This window comes from Carex rostrata, chromosome 26, assembly GCF_964058835.1.
Source record: "Carex rostrata chromosome 26, lpCarRost1.2, whole genome shotgun sequence".
In the NCBI taxonomy this organism is placed as follows: Eukaryota; Viridiplantae; Streptophyta; class Magnoliopsida; order Poales; family Cyperaceae; genus Carex; species Carex rostrata.
Window position 1 is genome coordinate 4,861,796 of NC_135943.1, and position 23,165 is coordinate 4,884,960.

Consider the following 23,165-nt stretch of genomic DNA (forward strand, 5'->3'; position numbering starts at 1 on the left):
GCGGTCCGCTTTTGTTTTGGGCCGCCCGTGGGCCTGGCGGTTGGGGCATTTTTAAAAAGAAATTCAATGTGGGGGTATTTTTAAAATTAATTTTTTTTTTAAGGATATTAATAAAAATGGCCGCATATGTTATGTTATCACTTAAACAACATTTTTATATGTTATGCTGACCAGAAAAAGATTTTTATGAGTTTCTGCTTGTATCAAGATATAATTGTAATTTAGCCCAATAATTTACATATATAATTTGCAAATAGCACTCAGCTTTTGCCTTCCGTTTTTCCCCAGCTTGCACAAGAGAGAGAGGCAGGATGGTACTGAGGGGATGCCACTTAATTTCTAGAATAGGCACCGAAGTCTAACAACCAGTCTAACATTTATACTGTGATCGGAATGGGAGCATAATAAAAATTCAATTCATTTCAGTAGAATAGAGTTGAAAAGAGACGATTTTAAATTGAATTTTAGTGATCGGAATGGTTCAGTTAAAAAATAAAATTGATTTGAAGATAAATTAAAATAGTCATAAAGTTCATCTTATTTACAGTGATGCCATTGAGTAGTTTTCCTGCCTCCTTCCCATTCGATTCATCTCTTCCTTGTTCTCTCTGTGTACCTTTTTCTCTCCACTTCTCCCCTCCTTTCCTGCTCAAGATCTCTCTCCCTCTCTCTCAAGTACTCTTCTAGTACTCTCAAATAGTCTATTGTTCTCCCGTTCGAACTTTCTCTCTTCACTGCTCTGCTTCAGCACTCACCCCGGGTTAGAGAAGACAAGGGTATAAGAGACTTATCACATCAGCGAATTCAATTCTCGTGAAATACCTTCCTTTTTCATGTGATTTCTCCACGGGATTTAGAGCTCTTGAAATCCCGTCGAATCATTTCTATTTTCTCTTTTCTTTGTGTTCCGATCAGCAAATTGAAAATGAATTCTAATTCTATTTCTTGTTTGAGAGAAAATTACCCGTTCCGATCAGGGGGTTACAGGATGTCACTTTTCTAGAAAAAATTTCAGAGGCATTGAGGGGATTTTGTTTATGATGCAGCCTAGTATTGGCAAAGGAAAAACTTTCTTAGAATGGAAGGGTTTTTTTTTTCTTTTTAAATTGGTGAATTATTGGCGAAGTGAATAAGATCAGGGGTGGATTTTGATTTAACAAAGGGATGATTAGCCACGTGATGATTTTCAAAAATTTCATCATGTGCATAGTAACTTAGATAAATATTAGATTTGTAGTACTTAGTTTTATGCATGTTATAATGTTTTTGTGTTTTTCTATGATTGTTGTCTTCTTGAGTTGTGGACATGATAAGATGTTTTAGTTTTTTCTATTGTTTTTGCTTATGTTTTGAACAACTGTAAAGACTTGACATATTTGATTTTGGTATCAATTTTAGGTACTAGGTCAAATATGCTATGATTCTTGATTTCAATAAAATCGGTGGTCAAATGCCACTATTTTTCAAAAAAAAAAATATATAGTTCAACTTCTCATAAAATGTTAAATGTGTATTTGTAGCCTAGTAATTAGAATTTTATTTTGTAGTTGTAGAGACTTAGATTAAAATCCCAATCTGTCCCTAATAAAATGTTGACCAAGCATGATGGTGCTCTTTTGTGCTTCAATTAGAAACATGTTACTTTGCCCTGTGTTTGTACCTTTTTTTAAATCTTGTTTTTGGTTTTTCCACCTTTTATTTTTGGAAATTCCGGATCTAGTTTGATGAAATTAGTTAGTAGACAAGGCCTACTACTTTTTCCCAAAAAAATAATAATTTTTTTTCTAACCTGGGACCATCAAATTGCTAACAAAAAAACAAGTTCTTCCTTGGGACCATGAAATTGTCCAAATGTATTAGCAAACTATCGGGTTAAGATATTAACAGAGTTATTTTGACTTCACGCAGCACATAAGATATATATTTTTTATTTCATTTTGTTAAGTTGCTTAAAGTTAAAATAATTAACTATGTCAATATCTTTACCTAAAATGCCTCGTCCAATTTTTAGCCATTAGCATTGACTATCAACTACATCGAGGTAGTTTCAAAGAAACTAATTTGTTGTAATCAGATGATGAGTATTTTTGATATACGTAATTGTGCTTGACCTATACTCTTTTTGTTTTTAAATTTATTATTCTCAATACTCAAAGAAAGATTTGTTGCAAGCGCAAAACCTATCAATGTAGTACTTAGGATGTCGAACCACAGAGAGTATGGTAAATACTTAGCTTAAACTTTAACAATTAATTTCAGAAAATAAAAGAAAACTAAAGTGCAAATAAAGTAAATGGGGGGGGGGGGGGGGGGGGGGGGAGTTGTTCTAATAATCCTAAGTTTGGATTCAATACCCGAAAGAAAAGAGATTTAAACAATAGATGAAAATAAAACAAAGAAAAGAAATATTGGTTTGCTTTCCATTTTAGGAGATCTAGGGGTATTCGGTCTACAATCCCTTGATAATTCCATCTATTCGGTATTTATTTAAGTTCATGTATGATTTGATGAGGTTTCTAACCTAATATGTCATTAAGAGTCACTTTCATGAATTAATAATGTGTCTAAGTAATTCAGACTCCACGATTAAGTCCTTCACCCTAGTTACCTAGACCACAAGCTCTTGTTAGTCTTTCATCTTCTCAAATATTGGTACTTCACGATTAAGTCCATCATACCAATATCTGATTCGATTTGAGATGTCCTAATTAGGGTTTGACTTCACGGTTAGGTCCTTCACTAAGTCTCTAACCTTAATTTCTGTAGTTCCAGCTTAGATTACAAATTGGTTAGATCCTAATCCAAATCACATTTCTGTAGTTCCAACTTAGATTACCACATTTGGTTGTCAAAACCGTGTTGAAAACGTGTAATTTTGGCTGTCTGTGGATCCAGTGCGTCCGCACTGATTCCAAATTTCCTTTTTTAGTTTCTTATGTTGTAGATCTTCTTGCTAACTTTCCGAAAAGTGGTCAAATGTCCAAAACGGAGTTGGGAGTCAAAAGTTATGGCTATTTTAAGTTCAGGCTCCAGTTATGCGTTCTGCTACAGTGTGGCCAAGCACCCACACTGACTGCTAAGGACGCACTGAGCTCGAACTTTTCTTGCGCGACCAGATTTTGGCTGCATCGAAATACGTGCGTTCGCACGGATTTTGATGCATAGCTTATTATATCTTTTTAAAATTGGCACGCGTCCAAAAATTCATCTAAGTACTTAGTGCGGCTATATCGCAAATAGTGTATCCACACTGGACATTTTTCTTCATTTCTGCAAATTAAAATCAAACAAACGCAATAACTTAATCCTAAGTGTATTTTATTGACTTTATATTCAAAATATAAGATATTTGATGTTATTTCGTGGTTAAAATCAGATCGAATATGTATATAATTTAAGCCTTTCATCATATTGTCAAATTTTTCCGAATGGCCAAAAATTATCTCTTTCAATCTTTAGCGATTAGAATTGACTATCATCTACATCGTGGAAGTTTCAAAAGACTAATTTGTGGAAGGCGCAGATGGTCAAATTTTTCCAAATGGCCAAAAATTCTCTTTCAATCTTTAGCGATTAGCATTGGCTATCATCTACACCTTTTCCAAATGGCCAAAAATTGTCTCTTTCAATCTTTAGGTATTAGCATTGATTGTCATCTACACCATGGAAGTTTCAAAGGACTAATTTGTGGAAGGCACAAATGGTCAAATTTTTCCAAATGGCCAAAAATTGTCTCTTTCAATCTTTAGCAATTAGCATTGCCAGTCATCTACACCGAATTTTTTATTAATAGAAATAAAATAATAAAAATATTTAAAAAGAACATTACTTTTGAATATTTTCCAAAACTAAGTAGAACGGGTTGTGAGGACCCGTCCCACCGGACGGGATTATATAACCCGTCCCAACTCCCTAATTAAATCCCCGTTATCCAACTCCCTAATTAAATTCGCTAAAAAAAAAAAAAAGGCGGACGGGTTTAAGCATCCCGTCCCGGGCCTGAAAAAAAAATATATTCTCAGGCCGGGTTTAAGCAGCCCGTCCCACCCCGTATAAAAAAAAAAAAAAATTCTGGACGGGTCCTCTTAACCCGTCCCGGGTTTAAAAAAAAAATTAATAGTCCAGTCGGTTTTGTTAAACCCGTCCCGTCCACTTATTAACACCCACAACGAGCAAATTCTTCATTCTCCTCCACGCAGAAAGCAGAAGACGTTCGGACAGAGACAGAATGAAGTTGTTAATTGCAAAATCAAATTTCAAACAGGTAACTCAATTATATTTTATGCTATATCATTCAGTAATTTTTATAAAATAATTTAATTAATATTAGTTTTTATTAACATAATAATAATAATAATAATATGTAATTTATTCATTATGGTGTAGGTTATGTAATTTTTATTTAATGGTATCACTAAAATGTTATCAAAATTAATTTGTTTTTACGTAACTATTGAATTTTATGTTTGTTCAATTAAATAATTTTGTTATTTTCTGATATGTCATTTAGTAACTCTTGTAGAATAATTTAATTAATATTAGTTATTATTATTATAATAATAATAATATGTGATTTATTTATTATTGTGCAGGTTAATTTATAAAAATAATTAATCATGTTGATGTTGAGGATTTATTTTGGTGGTGAAATACGACAGGGTCGTAAAGGAGTAGAGTATAGTATTAGTCCTCAATTTTCATTGAGTGTGACTGATGAACACGGTTGGTATGATGTGAAAGGTGAAATTTATCGCCAACTTGGATATTCCGAGAATGAGTATAACCTAAAAGCACATGCATGGGTTAATGTTGGTACAACAACCCGACGTTATTATGAGAAAATTGAAATCGTGTGCGATCAGAGTTGGAGAGGTATTTATATCCAAAGTATGCGTGCCCAAACCCAGTATACTTTTCTTGATTTATACATTGAGTTGGTTCCAATCATTGGTGAAATGCAACCGCAGTTATTTGTTAATAGTATGGTACCAGAACCAAATTCAGAACCTCGACAGACCCAACATAGTGATAACTATGCGGGTCCCAATTTCTTCGAACCCTATCAGACACAACAAACACCGAGGCAAGACCCTCAACAGACCCAATATAGTGGCAACTATGCGGGTCTCAGTTTCTTCGAACCCTATCCAACACAACAAACACCGAGGCGAGACCTTTATCTACATCCTTATCCCAATATGAACGAGTTGTCACCGTCTGTTCAGACAGAATACAGTAATCAGAATAGCCCATGGATCGATCCACCGGAGGCAGCTGATCCTAATGCTGATTTTGATGATGTGTCGCAAAGTGATGATGAAGAGGACGCTGACTCATGTGAATCAAGATTTTCTAGAACAACCCCACCCCAGTTTTTGATGATGTGCCACAAAATGGAACCGCAACACAAAGGCTTCTGTAGAGATAAGCTAGAACAGCCCCACCCCAGTTGTACTGTTCCGGGGAATCAAGATTTTTTAGAAATTGCAAATACATTGCCGGAACCGAATCTCCCGACGAATCAGCAAAAAACATAGACCCGAACAAATCGAGTACATATGCCCTTGTGTACTGGCGTATCTGCTCCTCTGTCGGCTCACCCGGGTTCGTATTTGCCATTGCAGCAAATCGAATACGCAACTCCTTCAAACTTATAGCATACCCAGAAATTGTTCGAACCTCTTGCGTTTCGTTTGTCCCTGATCTCTTTTTCTTTTTAAGCACCGCACTTGCGGTCCCATTTCCAAGAAGTTGATCCACTAAGATAGACCAAGTACGGTCTGAAGGACCTGTCACCGGTAACCCTATGATCGGCAGCGCCCAGAGACAAGAAACATCCTGTAGCGTAATTGTCATCTCTCCCACGGGAAGATGAAAACTGTGGGTCTCTGGTCTCCATCGCTCCACGAGACCAGCGAGGAGTGATGGGTCAATTTTTATGTGAGCCATTTGAGAAACCTGATACAAACCGAGACTAAGCAAAAATGGTTTGCAAAGGTCATTGTACTTAATCCCAGTCCAGACACCTCGAGGGTCCACTCCTACATCTCTGTAATCCTGTCAATGTCATACAATTTAATTAAAGTAAAATATTGTAATTCAAATACTTATATCATTCTATAAAAAAAAAATTATATGATTCATGGAGTAACTTACATCATCATGAATTCGTGAGACCTTATGTTGGTCATGCGGCATCCATAATAATTTGCTAAAATTATTTGCTGACCATGCTGATTCAAAACCAAAATCTTCATGTGCAGCTGCAGCATGTGAAGGGCCACCCGGATCACGACTACTTGACATTCTGCATGCATGATATTTAAAAAAAAATAATAACAATCTAAATTTACTAACCACTAACATTATTAAATAAATTACTAAATTAAGCAATTACCTATGAACTCTAAAACTCACAAGAATAAATAAATTGAGAAATAAATAAAATACAAGATGAATAAATTATCTAATTTATCACTTCTTGCAAAATACACTTACCAAACTAATAAAATGAAATCTAATTAATTCAATTCATTTTCAGAATAGATTAGGAAAATAAGTACCTACATTACCTAAATTACTTGTATTACCAAAAAATCTAAAATTAATGAACTATGAACTTTAGGCTAGAATATTGTCCAAATAATCCTATGAATTATTTATATCTAATAAATTGCAACTACTAATTGAGAGTAGATAGTTAATCTCAAAAATAATTAAACTAATGCTATCAATAATAGGGGTGTTCATCGGTTTAGTTCGGTTGAAACCGATCCGAACTTGGCAAACCAAAGTTTTCATTCAGTTTTACAAATAGAACCGAACCGATCCGAATTAGCATTGCAATCGAATCGAACTAAAGTTTTATTTCGGTTTGCTCGGTTTGTTCGGTTCAAACCGAAATATATTAATTTTTTTAATTAAAACAATTGATTATAAACCGGACTATTAAGAAATAAACTAAGATAACAATTGATTAAGAAATAAACCGGAGTATTAACAAATAAAAGGGTGTGGTTCCGATCAAATTCATATTATATGCAAGTTCGGTTGGTTCAGTTATTTTGGTTTTAAATTTTTTCCAAATCGAACCGAAATGAAGTTATAATTCGATTTTGAAAAATCAACCGAATTGATCCAATAAACTGAAATAACCGAACCGATCCAATAAACCAAAATAACCGAACTAATTCGGTTTAGTCTAAAACCGAACTAATTCGGTTTAGTCTAAAACCGAACTAATTCGGTTTAGTCTAAAACCGAACCGTTTGAACACTTCTAATCAAATATTTTAAAATGCAATTAATAAAATTCACTATAATCAATAATTTGATAACAAATCAAATTAGAAATTACTATAAATTAACATACTTTATACTAATTGATTTTAATTATATTTTAAAAAAAAAAAAACCTGAAGGCGGGTCTGATGGAGAAGGGCGAAATTAACCCAGCCGGACGGGTTGCCGCAGTCCGTCCCAGAGATTCGGGATCGCCTTCGCTGTCTCTGTTTTTTTTCAGCGTGCGGAGTGGAGACGGGAGACACCAGAGACAGCGAAAGGGAAGGGTAAAACAGTTGTGGGACGGGTCCTCTTAACCCGTCCAAGCTTTTTTTTTTTTTTTTGGGTCGGGACGGGCTCTCTTAACCCGGCCAGTAATTTTTTTTTTTTTTTTGGGGTCGGGACGGGATCTCTTAACCCGGCCAGCATTTTTTTTTTTTTGGGTCGGGACGGGATTCCTTAACCCGGCTTTTTTTTTAAATTTCGCTAAACTCTATCGCGTAATCGGATATTAAGGAACGGGTTAATTGAACCCGTCCGGTGGGACGGGTTATCATAATCCGGTCTACCTAGTTTTCGCAAAAATTCAAAAGTATTATTCTTTTTCGATATTTAATTTAATTTATTTCTATTAATAAAAAATTCGGGTCATCTACACCGTGGAAGTTTCAAAGGACTCATTTGTGGAAGGCGCAAATGGTCAAATTTTTCCAAATGGCCAAAAATTGTCTCTTTCAATCTTTAGCGACTATCAAGTGGTAGTTTTAAAGTGACTAATTTGATGAAATCAGATGGTCAATTTTTTTCCAAATGACCAAAAATTTATACATCGAAGTTTGTATTTTTTTTTTTTTTTACCTCCAACACCTCTGAGTTCATGTTTATCACATCTCAATTACTAGAATTTATTATGCCCATTAACTTCTCGCACTCAAAACATTAGAAACTCCTACTCCTAAAAATTAACCAAATCCAAATCCAATATTCATTGGCAAATATATCCCAACCTATCTGCATTTGATTCCACTGGTGAGGTTGAACAGATATCCAAACTCTTTTTTTTTAGTTGAACACATTCAATTACCATAAAGTAATACTGACTAATTCTAACTGAAAAAGTGACAGAGTGACTAAATCGGAACAAATACAAAGTTTAGTGGCTAACGGGAGGACAAATCAAAGTTGATTGACAAATTCGTGACAGAGCAAAGTTCCTCCCATAAAAATTACCCTTTTTTTTACCTCCAACACCTCAGAGTTCATGTTTATCACATCTCAATTACCAGAATTTATTATGCCGATTAAATTCTCGCCATCAAAACATTATAAACCCCTACTCTTAAAAATTAACCAAATCCAAATCCAATTTTCATTGACACACTTTACACAGCTTGCTACTAACCTCCCCAAAACAGTACAAAATCTCTTTAAATATAGTCCATGTCTCTGGTACCAACACTGTCCTGCTCTGCTCCAAAGCACGACTTAACAGACACAATCCTGAAGAAAAAAAAAAGATGTACACAAGTGAAGCAAAAGAGCACAGAATCAAGTTCAGAACAGAAAGAATTTTAAGTTGAAATTAAAGAAGATATCACACTAGCAAGATCTACTATGTCAAAAAAGTCTAAAGAAAAGAGAACACCCTCTAGTGACCATATCACAGATGAAAGCATCTTATCATCAGTTGGAACTTGGAAGAACTTTATTACATGAAGTCAAAAGAGACTGTTGAAAACTCTATTATACTAATTTCAATGATGTCAGTTGAAATTTCACCAATACCAGACAAAAATTTCACTATGTTGACGGTCTGGAAAGTGACATAACCTATAAAACTGGTTGATAACTGTGATGATCTCTCTCCCTATAAAAACCCAGAACTTATCGATATAATATCTAAAGAGCTTCTCCTCGAAAGCCAATACGCTCTAGCTAACTCGTGATGCTCTTTTGAGGTACGCTGGAAATTTCACTCTCCAAGCCATTTTACATTTTTTTTCTGACAAAAGTGACCTCAAAATTCCACTGATTTCATTGAAATCATTCAAATTAGAGCGAAAAGGAAAACTAATAATATAGGGTGTTTGGCACCTATTTTTTCTTTCTTTTTTTTTTCCAGATTTTAGAAAAAGAAGTTTTTGTTTTTCTTGTTTTATTTATAAAACTTCCATTTTTGTTCTGAAAGTTAATATGGGACTCTATAAGGATGGCATATTTCTTGTTAGAACTAGAGGTGCTACTTTTACCCGATTACCCGGATCCGATCCGGAACCGAACCGGATCCGACCCGGAACCGACCCGGATCCGATTAATTTGGATAGGGTATGGTTTAAAAAATATAACCGATTAAATTATGGGTATGGGTACAAAATTAATAATTTAATATCCGACCCAGATCCGAACCGGAACCAATACTGTAATGGGTAGAATATGGGTATCATTTAATTATCCGACCCATAACCGGAACCGACCCGATACCCGTATAAATACCCGATAAAATATATATTAATAACTCTGCATCAAGTTTTTGTGTTAGATAATATATTTCAGCTGAGCTATAATTTGATAAAACTTAACCAAATTTATACTACTGTTTTACACTATCCTTTAATTACATCCTTAACTAGCCCTTTAATTACGCCTTTTAATTTTTGTTCTATATTATACACATGTGACACATGATTGTCAAATTTATTCTTCCATAACCAACTTATTTTATACCTTTTTTCTTCTATTACATTCATTTCATAGATTTTTTTTAATTATAGAAAAGGAAATCATCATCTCTAATATTTTACTTTCTAAAAATTATCTCTCCTCTATCCTCCTGAATTCAAAAGCTATTAACAAAAAATTAAATTCAATATTTTTTGTTACACCATGAGTACTCCAAACAACCAACAACCAACAACCAACTAATAATTTAGAGTTATTATTTTTATTTTGCTATGTAGCATGATATATTTTATTATTTATAAACATGATTAATAGTATAATTTTTATTTTGCAGTAGTTTTTAATTTATATTGTAATGATTTATTATATGAGATGTTTAAGAAATTATAATTATATTTAAATGTAAATAATTTCTCGAATACTTTGGAGTTGTGACCTATACCTGCTCTAGATCCGGAACCGCCCCGTATCCGAACCGGACCCGATAATCCACAAACAAGTTACGGGTATCTATCTACCCGGAACCGAAAGACTGGACCCGAAATATCTACGGGTAGATAGGTATCCGGATCCGGACCCGGCCCGATTTGAAACAAATAAGTATATGGATCGAAATTTGGACCCGAACACTTTTTGGGTCCGGGTCCAAATATAATAGTACCCGGACCCGACCCGACCCGATAGCACCTCTAGTTAGAACTGATGAATTTTCTTCTTCTTTTTTAACGTTTTTGTTTCCAATAACATAGCTAGTTCAATTAAAGAACAGTTGATAGCTGTTGGTTAGTTTAGTTACCTGACAGAGGAGTTCTGATTGGCATCGGACCTACTTTGGGTCGATAAGCTCCAAGTCCGTCTCTACTTTATGATCTGTGCACTTCGCTTTAATATTTGTGCATGATCACTTCAATATTTGTGCATGGATCGTAAAGTAGATCGGGCGGACTTGTAGTCCATATAAACCAAAAGTAGGTATGATGCTCATCGGACCTCCTCGCTCTATATAGTTACCTTAGTACTTCATTAAAGGGAAGAGCTATTTTAAGTGCTTCAATCACAATATTAAGAACTGAGAAAAAAATTAATTTCTTTATACAGATTTTGCCCCTATTAATTCCCTTATTTATTTGCTAAGTTCCAGTGCTTATTAACGCATTGTTAGTAAATAAGTAGCTTAATAAGAACTGGCATATATGTTTTTTCATATAAATATTTTGTTGATTAGTTAGATTATTTATGTTCTTTGTAATGCTTCTTATACTTTATTACTAAACTAATCATAAATAGCCAATTGTTAATGGTGAAATTGAAAAGAAAAAAAAAATCACATAACAATGTTATTCAATAGTTTCACTTCACTAATTGGTTTCATTTATAAAATTTCTAGATCAAATATTCTGTCAATCAAATTTTGGAAGTTGCAAGCAGCATGGCTTCGTCGAAAGATAACAACTCATGGTCTTTGAAATCAAACGAAAAGCACGGTTCCATTGATAATTGTAATCACACAAACTCTTCACAAATTATCCACGAAATAGAACCACACCACAACCTTTCTTTGAACCAACATGAGAAGTCTGGTATACTTTTAGATCCAACACTAGACTACATAAGCCGGTATTTATTGGAGGAAGATAAAGATGAAAAAATTAATGGTTATCAAGATGAAACTCTCAGGGACATGGAGAAACCCTTTTATGATATCCTTGGGGAAAAGTATCCACCTCCACAAGAAAATCAATTGGTATCAAAACAATCAAAGGTTAATCCTGATTTTGCAACCTATGTTTTAAAAGATCAATTGGGCCCAACTTTTAGTGAGAGTTTGAAAGAACACCCCCATATAGAAAACTTGTCAGCTATTGAATTTCAGAGAGGTTTAGAAGAAGGATTGAAGTTCCTTCCAAATCACAATAGATTGTCTATTAATTTGCAAGTGAGCAATAGTTTTCTTAATCCAACAAAGAAACGTGATAGCAACTCACTAGTGATTAGATCAGGGGAAGAGCAAGGAAGTGATTTGCTAAATAAATATAAGGGTAAAAAGAATACAAATGATGCAGATTTGTACCTTTTGGAGGGGCGAAATTGCAAAATAACCATGGTCTCTATTGGGGAAACAATTAGAGATAAGGTGTTTGATGAAGTACTACTATACCAAGGGGAAAACTGTCCAAGAGAAAAAATATCTAGCCTAAGAGAAATCAAGAAGCTCGAAGCAAACTCATATAGAGAGTATCAAAACCGACACGGCCATGTCAATCTCAAAAAACACCTCATATCCTGCGCAGACGCGATATCTAAGAATGATAACAAAATAGCAAGTGAACTTATAAAACAAATAAGGAAGGAAGCATCTCCTATTGGAGATGGGATCCAAAGGCTTGCATGCATTCTTGTTGATGGACTAGATGCACGCTTGGCTGGTACAGGAAATGCAGCCTATCGTCAATATTTCACAAGGCAGGTACGTACCGACGACTATCTGAAGGCCTATTATAATTGCTTAAGGGCATCCCCCGTTATGAGAGTTTCATATCATTTTGCTAATGAGAGCATTCTCAGTGCCACAGGCAATGCATCAAAAGTCCATGTAGTTGATTTTGGCATTACTTTTGGATTCCAATGGCCATCTCTAATTCAATCACTTGCAAAAAGAAATGGTGGGCCCCCAAAACTGCGAATTACTGGGATAGATTTGCCTCAGCCAGGATTTCACCCTGCTGAAAGAATCAATGAGACAGGAAGGAGGTTGGAAGATTACGCTAGAAGTTTTGGAGTTCCTTTTGCGTATCAAGGGATCGCCTCACAGTGGGAGTCCATATGTATTGATGATCTTGGTATCAATGATGATGAAGTGCTTGTAATTAATAGTATCTATAGCTTATCTAGACTAAGGGATGAACCTCTATCAAACAAGAATAATCCTAGGAATAAATTCCTCAATCTGATTCAAGAGACCAAACCGAAGGTTTTCGTTCAAGGAATATTGAACTTATCCTTCAGTCCCTTCTTCATCACACGGTTTAGACATGCTTTGTTGCAGTTCTCTAGGTTCTTCGACATGTTTGACATGTTGTTCCCACGAGACAACAACCAAAGGCAACTTATGGAAGAAGAAATGTTTGGTCCTCCTATAATTAATCTGATAGCATGTGAAGGATCAGATTTGGTCGTAACACTGGAGTCCTACAAGCAATGGCACATAATAACTTTGCAGACCGGCTTTGAACAGCTTCCCGTAGATCCACGTGTAGTGAAAGAATGTCGTGAAATCGTTAGAAATGATTATAGTGAGGCATTTTTCATTGAAGAAGATTGCAATTGGTTACTTGTGGGTTGGAAGGGTAACATATTGTATGCTATTTCATTGTGGAAACCTAAAGTAGAATAAACTTCGAGGTCAACTACTAGTTTACTATAAACTTAGAAATTCTTAATACATGTACTTCTCTTACAAAGCACTCATTTATGTACCAAAATCGAGACCATGAATTTAACCACTCTACAATTTATCATCTTATAATTCTGCTTGTCACTTTTCCCTTATTATTTGTAGACTGGGATTTTAACATTCCTTAAGGCAATTGATCTTTGAAAAGAAATGCTAATGTACCAATGCCCTTGAGGAACACCCAAACCAAACCGACGTTGAGTGCATGTCATGACCTAAATGAGTTGGCCATCTCAGTTTGAGGGCAATTGGAGAATCTTTAGTGAATTGTGAAATTTTGGTATTTTAATATAAAATGGATAGAAGATTGTAGAGAGAAAGGAAGAGTGACAGTAGAAAGAAGGGAAGAGTGACACTAGAAAGAAGAGAAAGACAAATCATTTCATTCAAGACGTTGATTTTAAGATTTACATGGATATTTATACTAAAATTGTCACACCCCAAACCGAAAATTCCGGATTAAGGTGTGATTAGTCCTCACCTCGTGTTTATTAATCATAAAACACGCAAGGCTAAATAAACATAATAGAATAACAAAAGCAGAAGTGTGAATAATATCAAAAGTGCATCAGTCATCACTACAGCAGAACAGATTTTCTGCGACCGGTGCTGACGCCGGTCACAGAATATCTATTTTTTTTTTTAAAATAAATAAATAACTGACTTTTCTGGCGATCAAGAATTTCTGCGACAGGATCAGCGACTGGCGAAATGACCGGTCGCAGAAAGGTTTTTTTTTTTTTTTTTAATCGCTGAAATTTTAGAATTAAAAAAATAAGGCGCCAGACCCTTCTTTCTGTCTCCGCGCGAACCCAAACCCTCGTCCCTGCGCAAGCCCCAAACCCTATCTTTCCGCCTCCGCTCCACCTCTCCACTCCGCCTCTCCCAAACCCTACACACCAGTCTACTCTCCACTCCGCCTTTCCCTTCTTCTCGCCTTCTTCTCCACTCCACCTCTCCTTTCCTCTCCTCTCCGATTCCTCCTCTCTTCTCTTCCGTTCCAGTACATAATTATTAGTCTTATAGAGGATAAACTGGGAAGATGACCAATTTGAGCGTTCTTAGTGTGGCATTGATTGTTTTTGGAGCATTTGTTGCTGGCGCCCGTGATCTTTCATTTGATGTGCGTGGCTATAGCTAGTGTCGTTTTCCTCGCCAATATCACAACTGCACTTTATCTCGCCACCATAAACAGAATTGGTATGCTTTTTTTTATTCTATGTGATCTGTGGACTGGTATGTCATTGGTACTAGCTGATAATTCCCAAATTTAATCGTAATCACTGTTGTAATCAAATTTATGGTTAACTTTTACTAGAAAAAATTTCAATTAGCGCATGATGTACTATAAATTTGTGTGAATACATTGGGTGAGTTCAAATGAATAATTTAAGTAATGTATTTGACTTAAACTAAAATTTGATGGTTAGTTATCCAATTGGCCTTGTTATTGCTGAGTTGTACAACTAAGCTTTAATTCAACTCCACCAGTCTTAGTTACCCATCAATGCTTTAACAACCTTCGCTTGACCTGATTCTGTCTGTTGTTATGAATTGATCCTTAGCTGCAATAAAGTGGAGAAACAAAAGATAAAATAAATTTTTGCATGTGGCTTATGTGCTTTAACTTACAGGGAAGTCAAGCGGCTTGAATAGCTTTGGTCTCATGTGGTGCAATGGTACAATTTTATTTTATGTCAACAAAATATGTTGCCTTAAATATGAGTGAGTCTATGGTACTATGCATATTACGATTTGTTACCGTGCTACGGCTCTATATTCGAGTTTTCAAATCCTAACGGTCGATCCGAACCATTCATCTTGTTCTCCATATTAATGTGTTTGGAGACCAAATTTTACATTTTTTGATCTTTTTTACTATTTTTTTAGATTTATTGAAAATCACTGTTTTTGGATGGTACAGAATTTTCAGATCAAGTGATTTTCTAAATATCTAAAAAAATAGTAAAAATTTTTCAAAAAATATAAAATTTGGTCTGCAAACACATATTAATATGGAGAACAAGATGAACGGTTCGGATCGACCGTTAGGATTTGAAAACTCAAATATAGAGCCATAGCACGGTAACAACCCATAATATGCATAGTACCATAGACTCACTCCTTAAATATTATAGCATATAAACTCTTATCTAATGTTGTTGATTTTTCAGGGTTGGTATGTGGGCCAATTTTGCTACTTTGGACATTTATATGGGGTGATATGCAACTTACCATGAATTTCCCTGACCTCTATTCCCCTGGATTTATGGTAATTTTTTTATTTACTAAAATAGAGATATAAAAGTAGTCAATGCAATTAGAATAAATAAAGCTCTGTGTTGTGCCAGTACTGCTTAGGTACTGAATCTCAAAATTGGATATCTTAAGATAAATGGATATAAATGTTTGTATTTTAAAAAGGAAAAGTTGTAAAATATCATTACTGAAATTGGCTATAATTCTTCCCTTTTTTTAAATTTACAGGTAGTGATGCTTTTCTCATGCATTCTTGCATTTTTCTTGAATTATTTCATATTTCTGAATACAACTCTCAACTCTGCACTGACTCAGACAATGTGTGGTAATCTCAAGGTAGATTTTGCATATTTATGTGCCTTATTCAATTTGTATGCTGTTAATTAGAAAGGGAAGGTGCTAATCTAGAAATTACCTTATATGCTTGGTACCTGTTTCCTGCTAAATGAGAAACATCTATGAATTTTTTTTTTTTTTTCAGGATTTACAGAATTGGAGGGTAAAGCTGGATACACAGGTCAAGACATACAAAGATGTAAGTTGCTTTCTTTTGTTATATTTTGTTTCTAAATACTTGATACTTAAATGATTGATGATTGGGAGTAGTACTGTATGCATCAGTTTGAGTCATAAATTATTTTTACTGTAGTTAATGTCATAGATTCATTTAATCAATTTTTCTGGTTTGATGTTTGAGGCTTGCTTATGTTGATGGAAGCAAACTATTTTGAAAAAAATTTGAAAACTAGTTTGAAAATAAGTTTTGATTTATATTTTACCTTATATTTGTTATCCAGGCAAGTGATAAATCCTTTGATCCAATTGCTCCACTTTATTCATATTGCGGCATATCACTGATTAATGTATTGACTACTACTTGCCAGTATGAGGTCAATTTTTTTATCCTGTGAGATTTAAATCTGTTCAAGCTAAAAGGATAAATATAGTAACATTTAAGTATTCTTTCAGGCTCTGAAATATGTCAGCTTCCCTGTTCAGACACTTGCTAAATGCGCAAAAATGATTCCTGTTATGGTAACTTTTCTTTAGATACAAAAAAAAAAAAAAAATGAAAACACTTAGATACAGTGAAATACTCTAAATGCTCTTGTCATATTCCTTATTTTTTCAGCTATGGAGCACAGTTATAATGCAAAAGAAATATAATGGAAGGGATTATGTACTTTCTGTGGTTGTAACAGTCGGCTGCTTCATTTTCATTCTTTACCCGGTGCTTAATTTCTCTTCATTTCTCCTATGCATTGTCCTTTGGTAGATTGGTTATTTGATTATGTAAATCTAAACTCTTCCAAATGTAGGGATCGGCCGGTGTAAATTAAATCTCTATGACTATATGGTTAAGAACTTTGTTTCGATTCAAGTTATGAATTAAATCATAGTTCTTTGTACCTCTTTTTTTTTTATGCTTAGCTACTGTTGTTACAATTGAATCGATCTATTGTGTATGTTTTGAGAAAAGTAAAATGAAAAAAATCCAAAAAAACTGACAGAAAAAGCAAATAACAAAAACAAAAAACTGACATAATAGTATCAGTGACTGGATTTAACTATCAGTGACCGTTTTTTGGTCGCAGAAAGTCTTTCATGACGTCAGCAAAAAAACAATAGCGACCAAAAAAAATGGTCGTAGAAAAAATATCAGCGACCGGGTGACGTCTTTTAGCGACCGGTGACGTCATCGATTGAGTATCTGCGACAATGCTTTCAGCGACCTGAGTATCAGCGACCAGAATCGGCTTTCTGTGACCGGGTGGACTATCAGCAACCAGTGCCTGGACTTTCTGCGACCGAAAAACCGGTCGCAGAAAGTCGGATCTGCTGTAGTGCATACATCCATAAATAAACATATACATATAGTATCCATACATTCCACAACAAAATAGGACATAGTCTAAAGAAGGGAATACATGATCAATCGAGTCCCATGTATAAAACACGAACATAGAAACTCGTAAACCTACTCAAAAGCTCTAAAAGCATAAAGTCAAACGAGGTGGTCATTGGGGATAGCTCCTGCCATCTCCTGCTGCAAAACGCCAGTATCTAAAATCCACGAAATAACTTGTGGGTGAGTGACTAATCGCCAATATGTGACGCAGGATATTCCTCCAGGGATCCTCTTGGTCAAAGCACTTTTAATTATAACTTTACGTACAGTGTATAACGGCAATTTATGTGCACATGAGTTATTGTAATATCCTATCTTAATAACTATTGAAAAGAAAATATTTATTATAGATGGCATGATGCGATTAATCTATTATGCCAACATACAAATATACCCAAAAGGAAAATATAAGGAGAGTGTTATATTTACATCCAAATTGGAGTCCAGGACATGAGTACTGTGTGTAGAAATAAATATAATAATAATACGGATAGAAAATCACTCCGTGTCGTGCCAATCGGATATAATCCAAGTACTGTGATCAGGGAATGCAATGATACACGTTGCCTAGTGACATAGAGCATTGCCCCCACAAGATACTAGTACATTAGCAGATGGTTATATCTAAATTTTGGGTATCATCTCGCCTAAACGATTCTTCAACCAAACATATAAAATAGGAAAAATCATACAAGCACGACGTAAGAATATAATCAATCTCATCGCTCATGAGCAGAAGAGAACTCCATTCGCCTAGTCAGACTAACGGGAAATAGTAACCAGTGCCATAGAACTCGAGATCGGAATTGTGCACTAAATATGTCACGGAACTTGAAATCGGAATTATGCAGAAGTGTAAAATAAGCTAACACAAAACTTGAGATCAGAACTGTGCAACCTTATAATAAAAAACATGCCACCACAGAACTCGAGATTGGAACCGTGGTGGGATAACCCTTTCTAGGCATGTAGCTCCTCATGTAGGTGGGGAAAAATCCCGAATTGTTTCGTGCCACAGAACTCGAGATCAGAACTGCGCACTGGAAATGGTAAAATGAACGAAAAGAATATATAGTTCCAAAATTATACATATAATAAATTCCTAGAAGACTTCTTGAGAGATCAAGTAATCACTCAGCTCAGTGGCTATCGGGCTGGCTTGTACCCCATCCTACGAGACGAAACGAAGTCACTCGGTCTTTTCTCAGCACTCACAAATGCATGTGTGCGACTACATAATATTATATTGCCTTCTACGAGAAGAAGACAAACTAATAATGTAATATATTGTAATTATAATATAATATCTATATAATATATTGTCTTCTACGAGAAGAAGACAAACTAATAACCTAACTAATAACCCAGTCGGGGAGAGAACTTGGAAAGAGAGGTCGGTTTGAGTGCGTATCCTCTAAGATATCTCATATTTTGCGTGACCAACGTGTCCGATGCCCATTCGGGGATACCGCAGGGGCCAGTATTATTTGAGCTTTGAGATTTGTGTAGAACGTATTTAAACATCTGAAATTTCCTGAAAAGTCACGCAAAATATGAGGTATCTCAAAGGATACGAATTCGATGGGTTTGGGATTTAGAGCGGAAGCCCGATTTTTTTTATTTATATCCAAAAAAATAATCGAAGCTGAACGGGATTTTGAAATCTACCCAAACCAGAAAAAAAATTTCTGGTAATTCAGTCCAAAATCAAAAAAAAAAAATTTCGGTTTCAACATTCCAAAACAGCGGCTAAAAAAAAAGAGAGAAACCGTAAAATAATTTTCCAGTTTCGACATTTTTTTATTTAAATAGAAATATTTATAAATTATTTATTTATGAGTTAATATATTTCTTTATGAGTTATTGGAAAAAAAAATGCTTGAATTCTGAGTTATTGATCCCGGTTTAAAAGTCACTTCTAGGTAATACAAAAAATATTGGGATCCTTCTAGTACATTTAATTTATAAAAAGATGTATCTATTTTGAGAATTCTTTTTAATAACAATCATTAAATAACTTAAATTTTTTGTTTTTTTTTAAAATAGATACCACATTTTAAAAATTAAATGTACTAGAAAGATAACAATATTTTATGTATTTACTTAGAAGTGACTTTTGAACCGGGATCAATAACTGAGAATCCAAACATTTTTATTTTTTTTCAATAACACAAAGAAATATATTAATTTTTCTTACAACCGCAAAAAATCCGGCATGAAAAATGTTGATCCAGATTATTTGTAGCAGTATTTCTAATAAATCAAATTATATAGTATTTCATCTATTTTCAAATAAACATATTAAATATTTCTAATATTTTAATACAAAAAATAAATAAATTATCAATATTTCTATTTAAATAAAAAAAATCTCAAAAAAGAAAAAAATGTTCAAACCGGAACAATTTTTTACGGTTTCTCTTTTTTTTTTCTTTTTTTTTTGGATGTGATGTTTTATAATGTTGAAACCAGAAAAAATATTTCCGGTTTTGGACTGAATTACCGAAAAAAAAATTTCCGGTTTGGGTAGATTTCGATATCCCGTTCAGCTTCGGTTATTTTTTAAAATTTAATTTTTTTTTTAATATAAATAAAAAAATCAGGCGGAAGCTGCGGAGGGAAAGAAACAGTCCAAAGGAGGACTTTTTTAGGAAGGCGTCGTCTCCATTTTTACAGGCACTAAATTTGAAAGATATATTTAGTACTGAAGCAGTATCTATCCAAAATTAATACTATAATAAAAAAAATGTATTTATCATCTATTTTTATTTTTTTAATGTAGGTATATTTAATTAACAAGATATATTTAACTCACAGCTTATTTTAAAGTTAGTAATGTTGTTCACTATTATGATTGAATATATTAGAAATTAGCTTATTTATAATAGCATTTATATTTATTTATAGATGTTTGTACTAAAAATATTATTTCTAATAAATTTAACGCATTATTTGAGATATGAACCTGGTTCATTTAGCTTTGTTTATACATGTTGAATGGTTCATTGAACCATCTTTGTTTAAATATTCGAATTATATTTGTATATATATTCATATTTGTTCAGTATTCAATTCGTCCATATTCATTTATTATCTAAGAGAAGGGTTCCAATGCGTCATGACTTCTATACCTCATCATACCTCATATTTTATATCTGCGTTTTCAAAATCTAAATCGTTGAAACCCGCCTACTTAATTTACGAGTGATGCTTCTACATGTAAAAAAAAAAACAAAAATTGTATAGAGTCAAGTGGTTAAAATACGTTCAAAAAATGAATGCATTAAAATTAATTTATTAACCTTCTAATTTTGACTGCTTGACTTTAAACTAAATTTATTCGAATGTTTAAAATTTTCACATGTAGATGCATCACTCGTAAGGTAGGCGGGTTTCAATGGTTCGGATTCGTCATTTGAAGCCGATTTGACAGGTTTTAGACTTGAGTTTACCAAAGGACTTGATGAACTTAAGAACACTCTAGTTGTACTCTAATTTACATTTACTTCTTCAAAATTGAAATTTCCTGTTGTCACACCCCGGAACAGGGGGTCGCGCAGTTTTGTTTTAAAATGCGGTTTCGTTCATGCAGATCTATATATATATCGTTATATTTTTATGTGGGTGGGCCTGATTCTATTAGTATGCGGGGGGTGGCAGGGGGGCGGCAGCCCCCTGCGAGCGTTGTCTGAGGTTACGAAGCAAATCCTTTAACCGACGGACCAGATTAGTCAAATTATCATATGATTTGATTTAAAACAATTTTGGTTCAAATCCGATTTAATTTGGCTAAGTTATACCCAAAACAGCATTTTTCAGAATCCCCATTGCGGCCCGCAATAGGACTGTTGCGGCCCGCAACAACTTCCAAATTTCCAGCCTCTGCAAATCGCCTCTGCCTCAATTCATTGCGGCCCGCAATGAATTTATTGCGACCCGCAACAAATTCCAAAATTCCCAGCCTCTGCAAAGCGCTTCTGCCTCCATTCATTGCGGCCCGCAATGAATTTATTGCGGCCCGCAATGACCTGGTTGGCTTTTTAATCTGCGAATTTTTCTCTGTCTACTCTCATTGCGGCCCGCAATAGGGTTATTGCGGCCCGCAATAAGGGTACTGTTTTTCATTCCTTTGCCCATTTTCGTGAAATTTCACCCTGTTTTCAAACCCGATCAAATCCCCGTATAACTAAACAATTATTCCCCATTCACTAGAAATTTTAATGACGTTTAACATGCAATTTCAACATTTAAATCATAACAACCATTTAAAACATACCGTTAGGGTTTTATAACATAATACGGTTCGATAATAACCTATACATCAAAATAACCGACTACGGGTTCAACTACACATTCAAAATGGCATAAAAAGGGTTTGGCATAACCTATTAGCCCGGCCTATACTCACGTGTCGAGCCCGAGTCCCACTTCACTCGCGTTTACCTGCACATATCAATTCAAAGGGGAAAAATTCTCCGAGGGGAGGGGGTGAGAAAACCTGTCATCCGTTTTCTCAGTGCGGAATTTAAAGGGCTACTGGATTTGTGAGAAATCCATCACCAGAACTAAATACACTAGCAAAAGGGTATCTATTTATTTATTCACCAATAATAATAAATGCACATGTACCGGGAATAGATTCAAACGGATTTCAATTCACATCTCATCAACATCAATCAACGAATTTCCAGAAAGATTTGGTTTCACAGATATAATATATATACGTCTGGTTATGAGGTACAGATATCAACTATCGATCACCTCCGGCTTAACAGTTCTAATTTATGGTTTCAAGTCATACAATTTCATCAATTCATCACTTAAAATATACGCGGGCATATTCCGCGAATATGCAACAGAATATCAATTTTCTCAAAAAGACATAACTGACACTTTCACTGAATCACTGAACCACAGTTCTACCTAAAATTACACTGCACTTTCCTTACCCAACCGGTACTGGGTTCACTAGGGCCATTCTCCAGATGCGCATAAGGGTCCTGGATGAAAGTCTAGTAGCTAGCTAGACTTTCCACTATGATACACTGTTCACTTCACACAATCAATCCAAGTCATACTGTGGTTCCACTCACTTATTCAAAACGACAGATCAACAATCGATAAACCGTACCAACATGAGAATCATAACAGTTATACAATTTAATTACACTAATATCACAATTAATGCAATGCGGCAACAAATGCTTTCAATCAGAGATTCAACATGCTATGCACAGTTTATTTAAATCAAGCAATCAACATAAATATAATAATATGCACCGTTATTTAGTTCTACGAATAAACCCCAAAACAGATCCCGTGAACCCCCGCACCTGGTTACGTAAGGCACGTAGAGGGTCCGCGATCTCGCGACTCGGTAAGCTCGTCAATCCCGCTAGCCGTGCTCGTTAGGATCTATACATAGGTCAATTTATTAAATTCCGGCACTTTTACAATTTAAACCCTAATCAATTTTTTTTGGGAAAATCCGTAAATTGGAAATTTGGTCGCACTTTGGAACACGGAATCAGTCAATTTACACTATAGAAACAACAAAGGCACGGAATAATCAGTTTGGTACGAT

The 23,165-nt window shown here is 34.7% G+C and overlaps 1 protein-coding gene and 1 pseudogene across 2 annotated transcripts; both read left to right on the top strand.

The window, feature by feature from the left end:
• Positions 1 to 9,132: 9,132 nt before the first annotated feature.
• On the top strand, positions 9,133 to 13,958 carry LOC144544645 (scarecrow-like protein 9). The gene is made up of 2 exons (XM_078293195.1): positions 9,133 to 9,238; positions 11,347 to 13,958. Exon 2 carries the CDS (start codon positions 11,389 to 11,391, stop codon positions 13,351 to 13,353), a length of 1,965 nt encoding a protein of 654 aa, XP_078149321.1. The 5' UTR covers positions 9,133 to 9,238; positions 11,347 to 11,388; the 3' UTR covers positions 13,354 to 13,958.
• Positions 13,959 to 14,286: 328 nt separating this feature from the next.
• Positions 14,287 to 17,027, top strand: LOC144544646 (UDP-N-acetylglucosamine transporter UGNT1-like; annotated as a pseudogene). The gene is made up of 9 exons (XR_013508284.1): positions 14,287 to 14,613; positions 15,048 to 15,092; positions 15,588 to 15,685; positions 15,901 to 16,008; positions 16,154 to 16,207; positions 16,470 to 16,562; positions 16,642 to 16,707; positions 16,805 to 16,903; positions 16,992 to 17,027. The product of XR_013508284.1 is annotated as a UDP-N-acetylglucosamine transporter UGNT1-like (transcript).
• Positions 17,028 to 23,165: the final 6,138 nt, after the last annotated feature.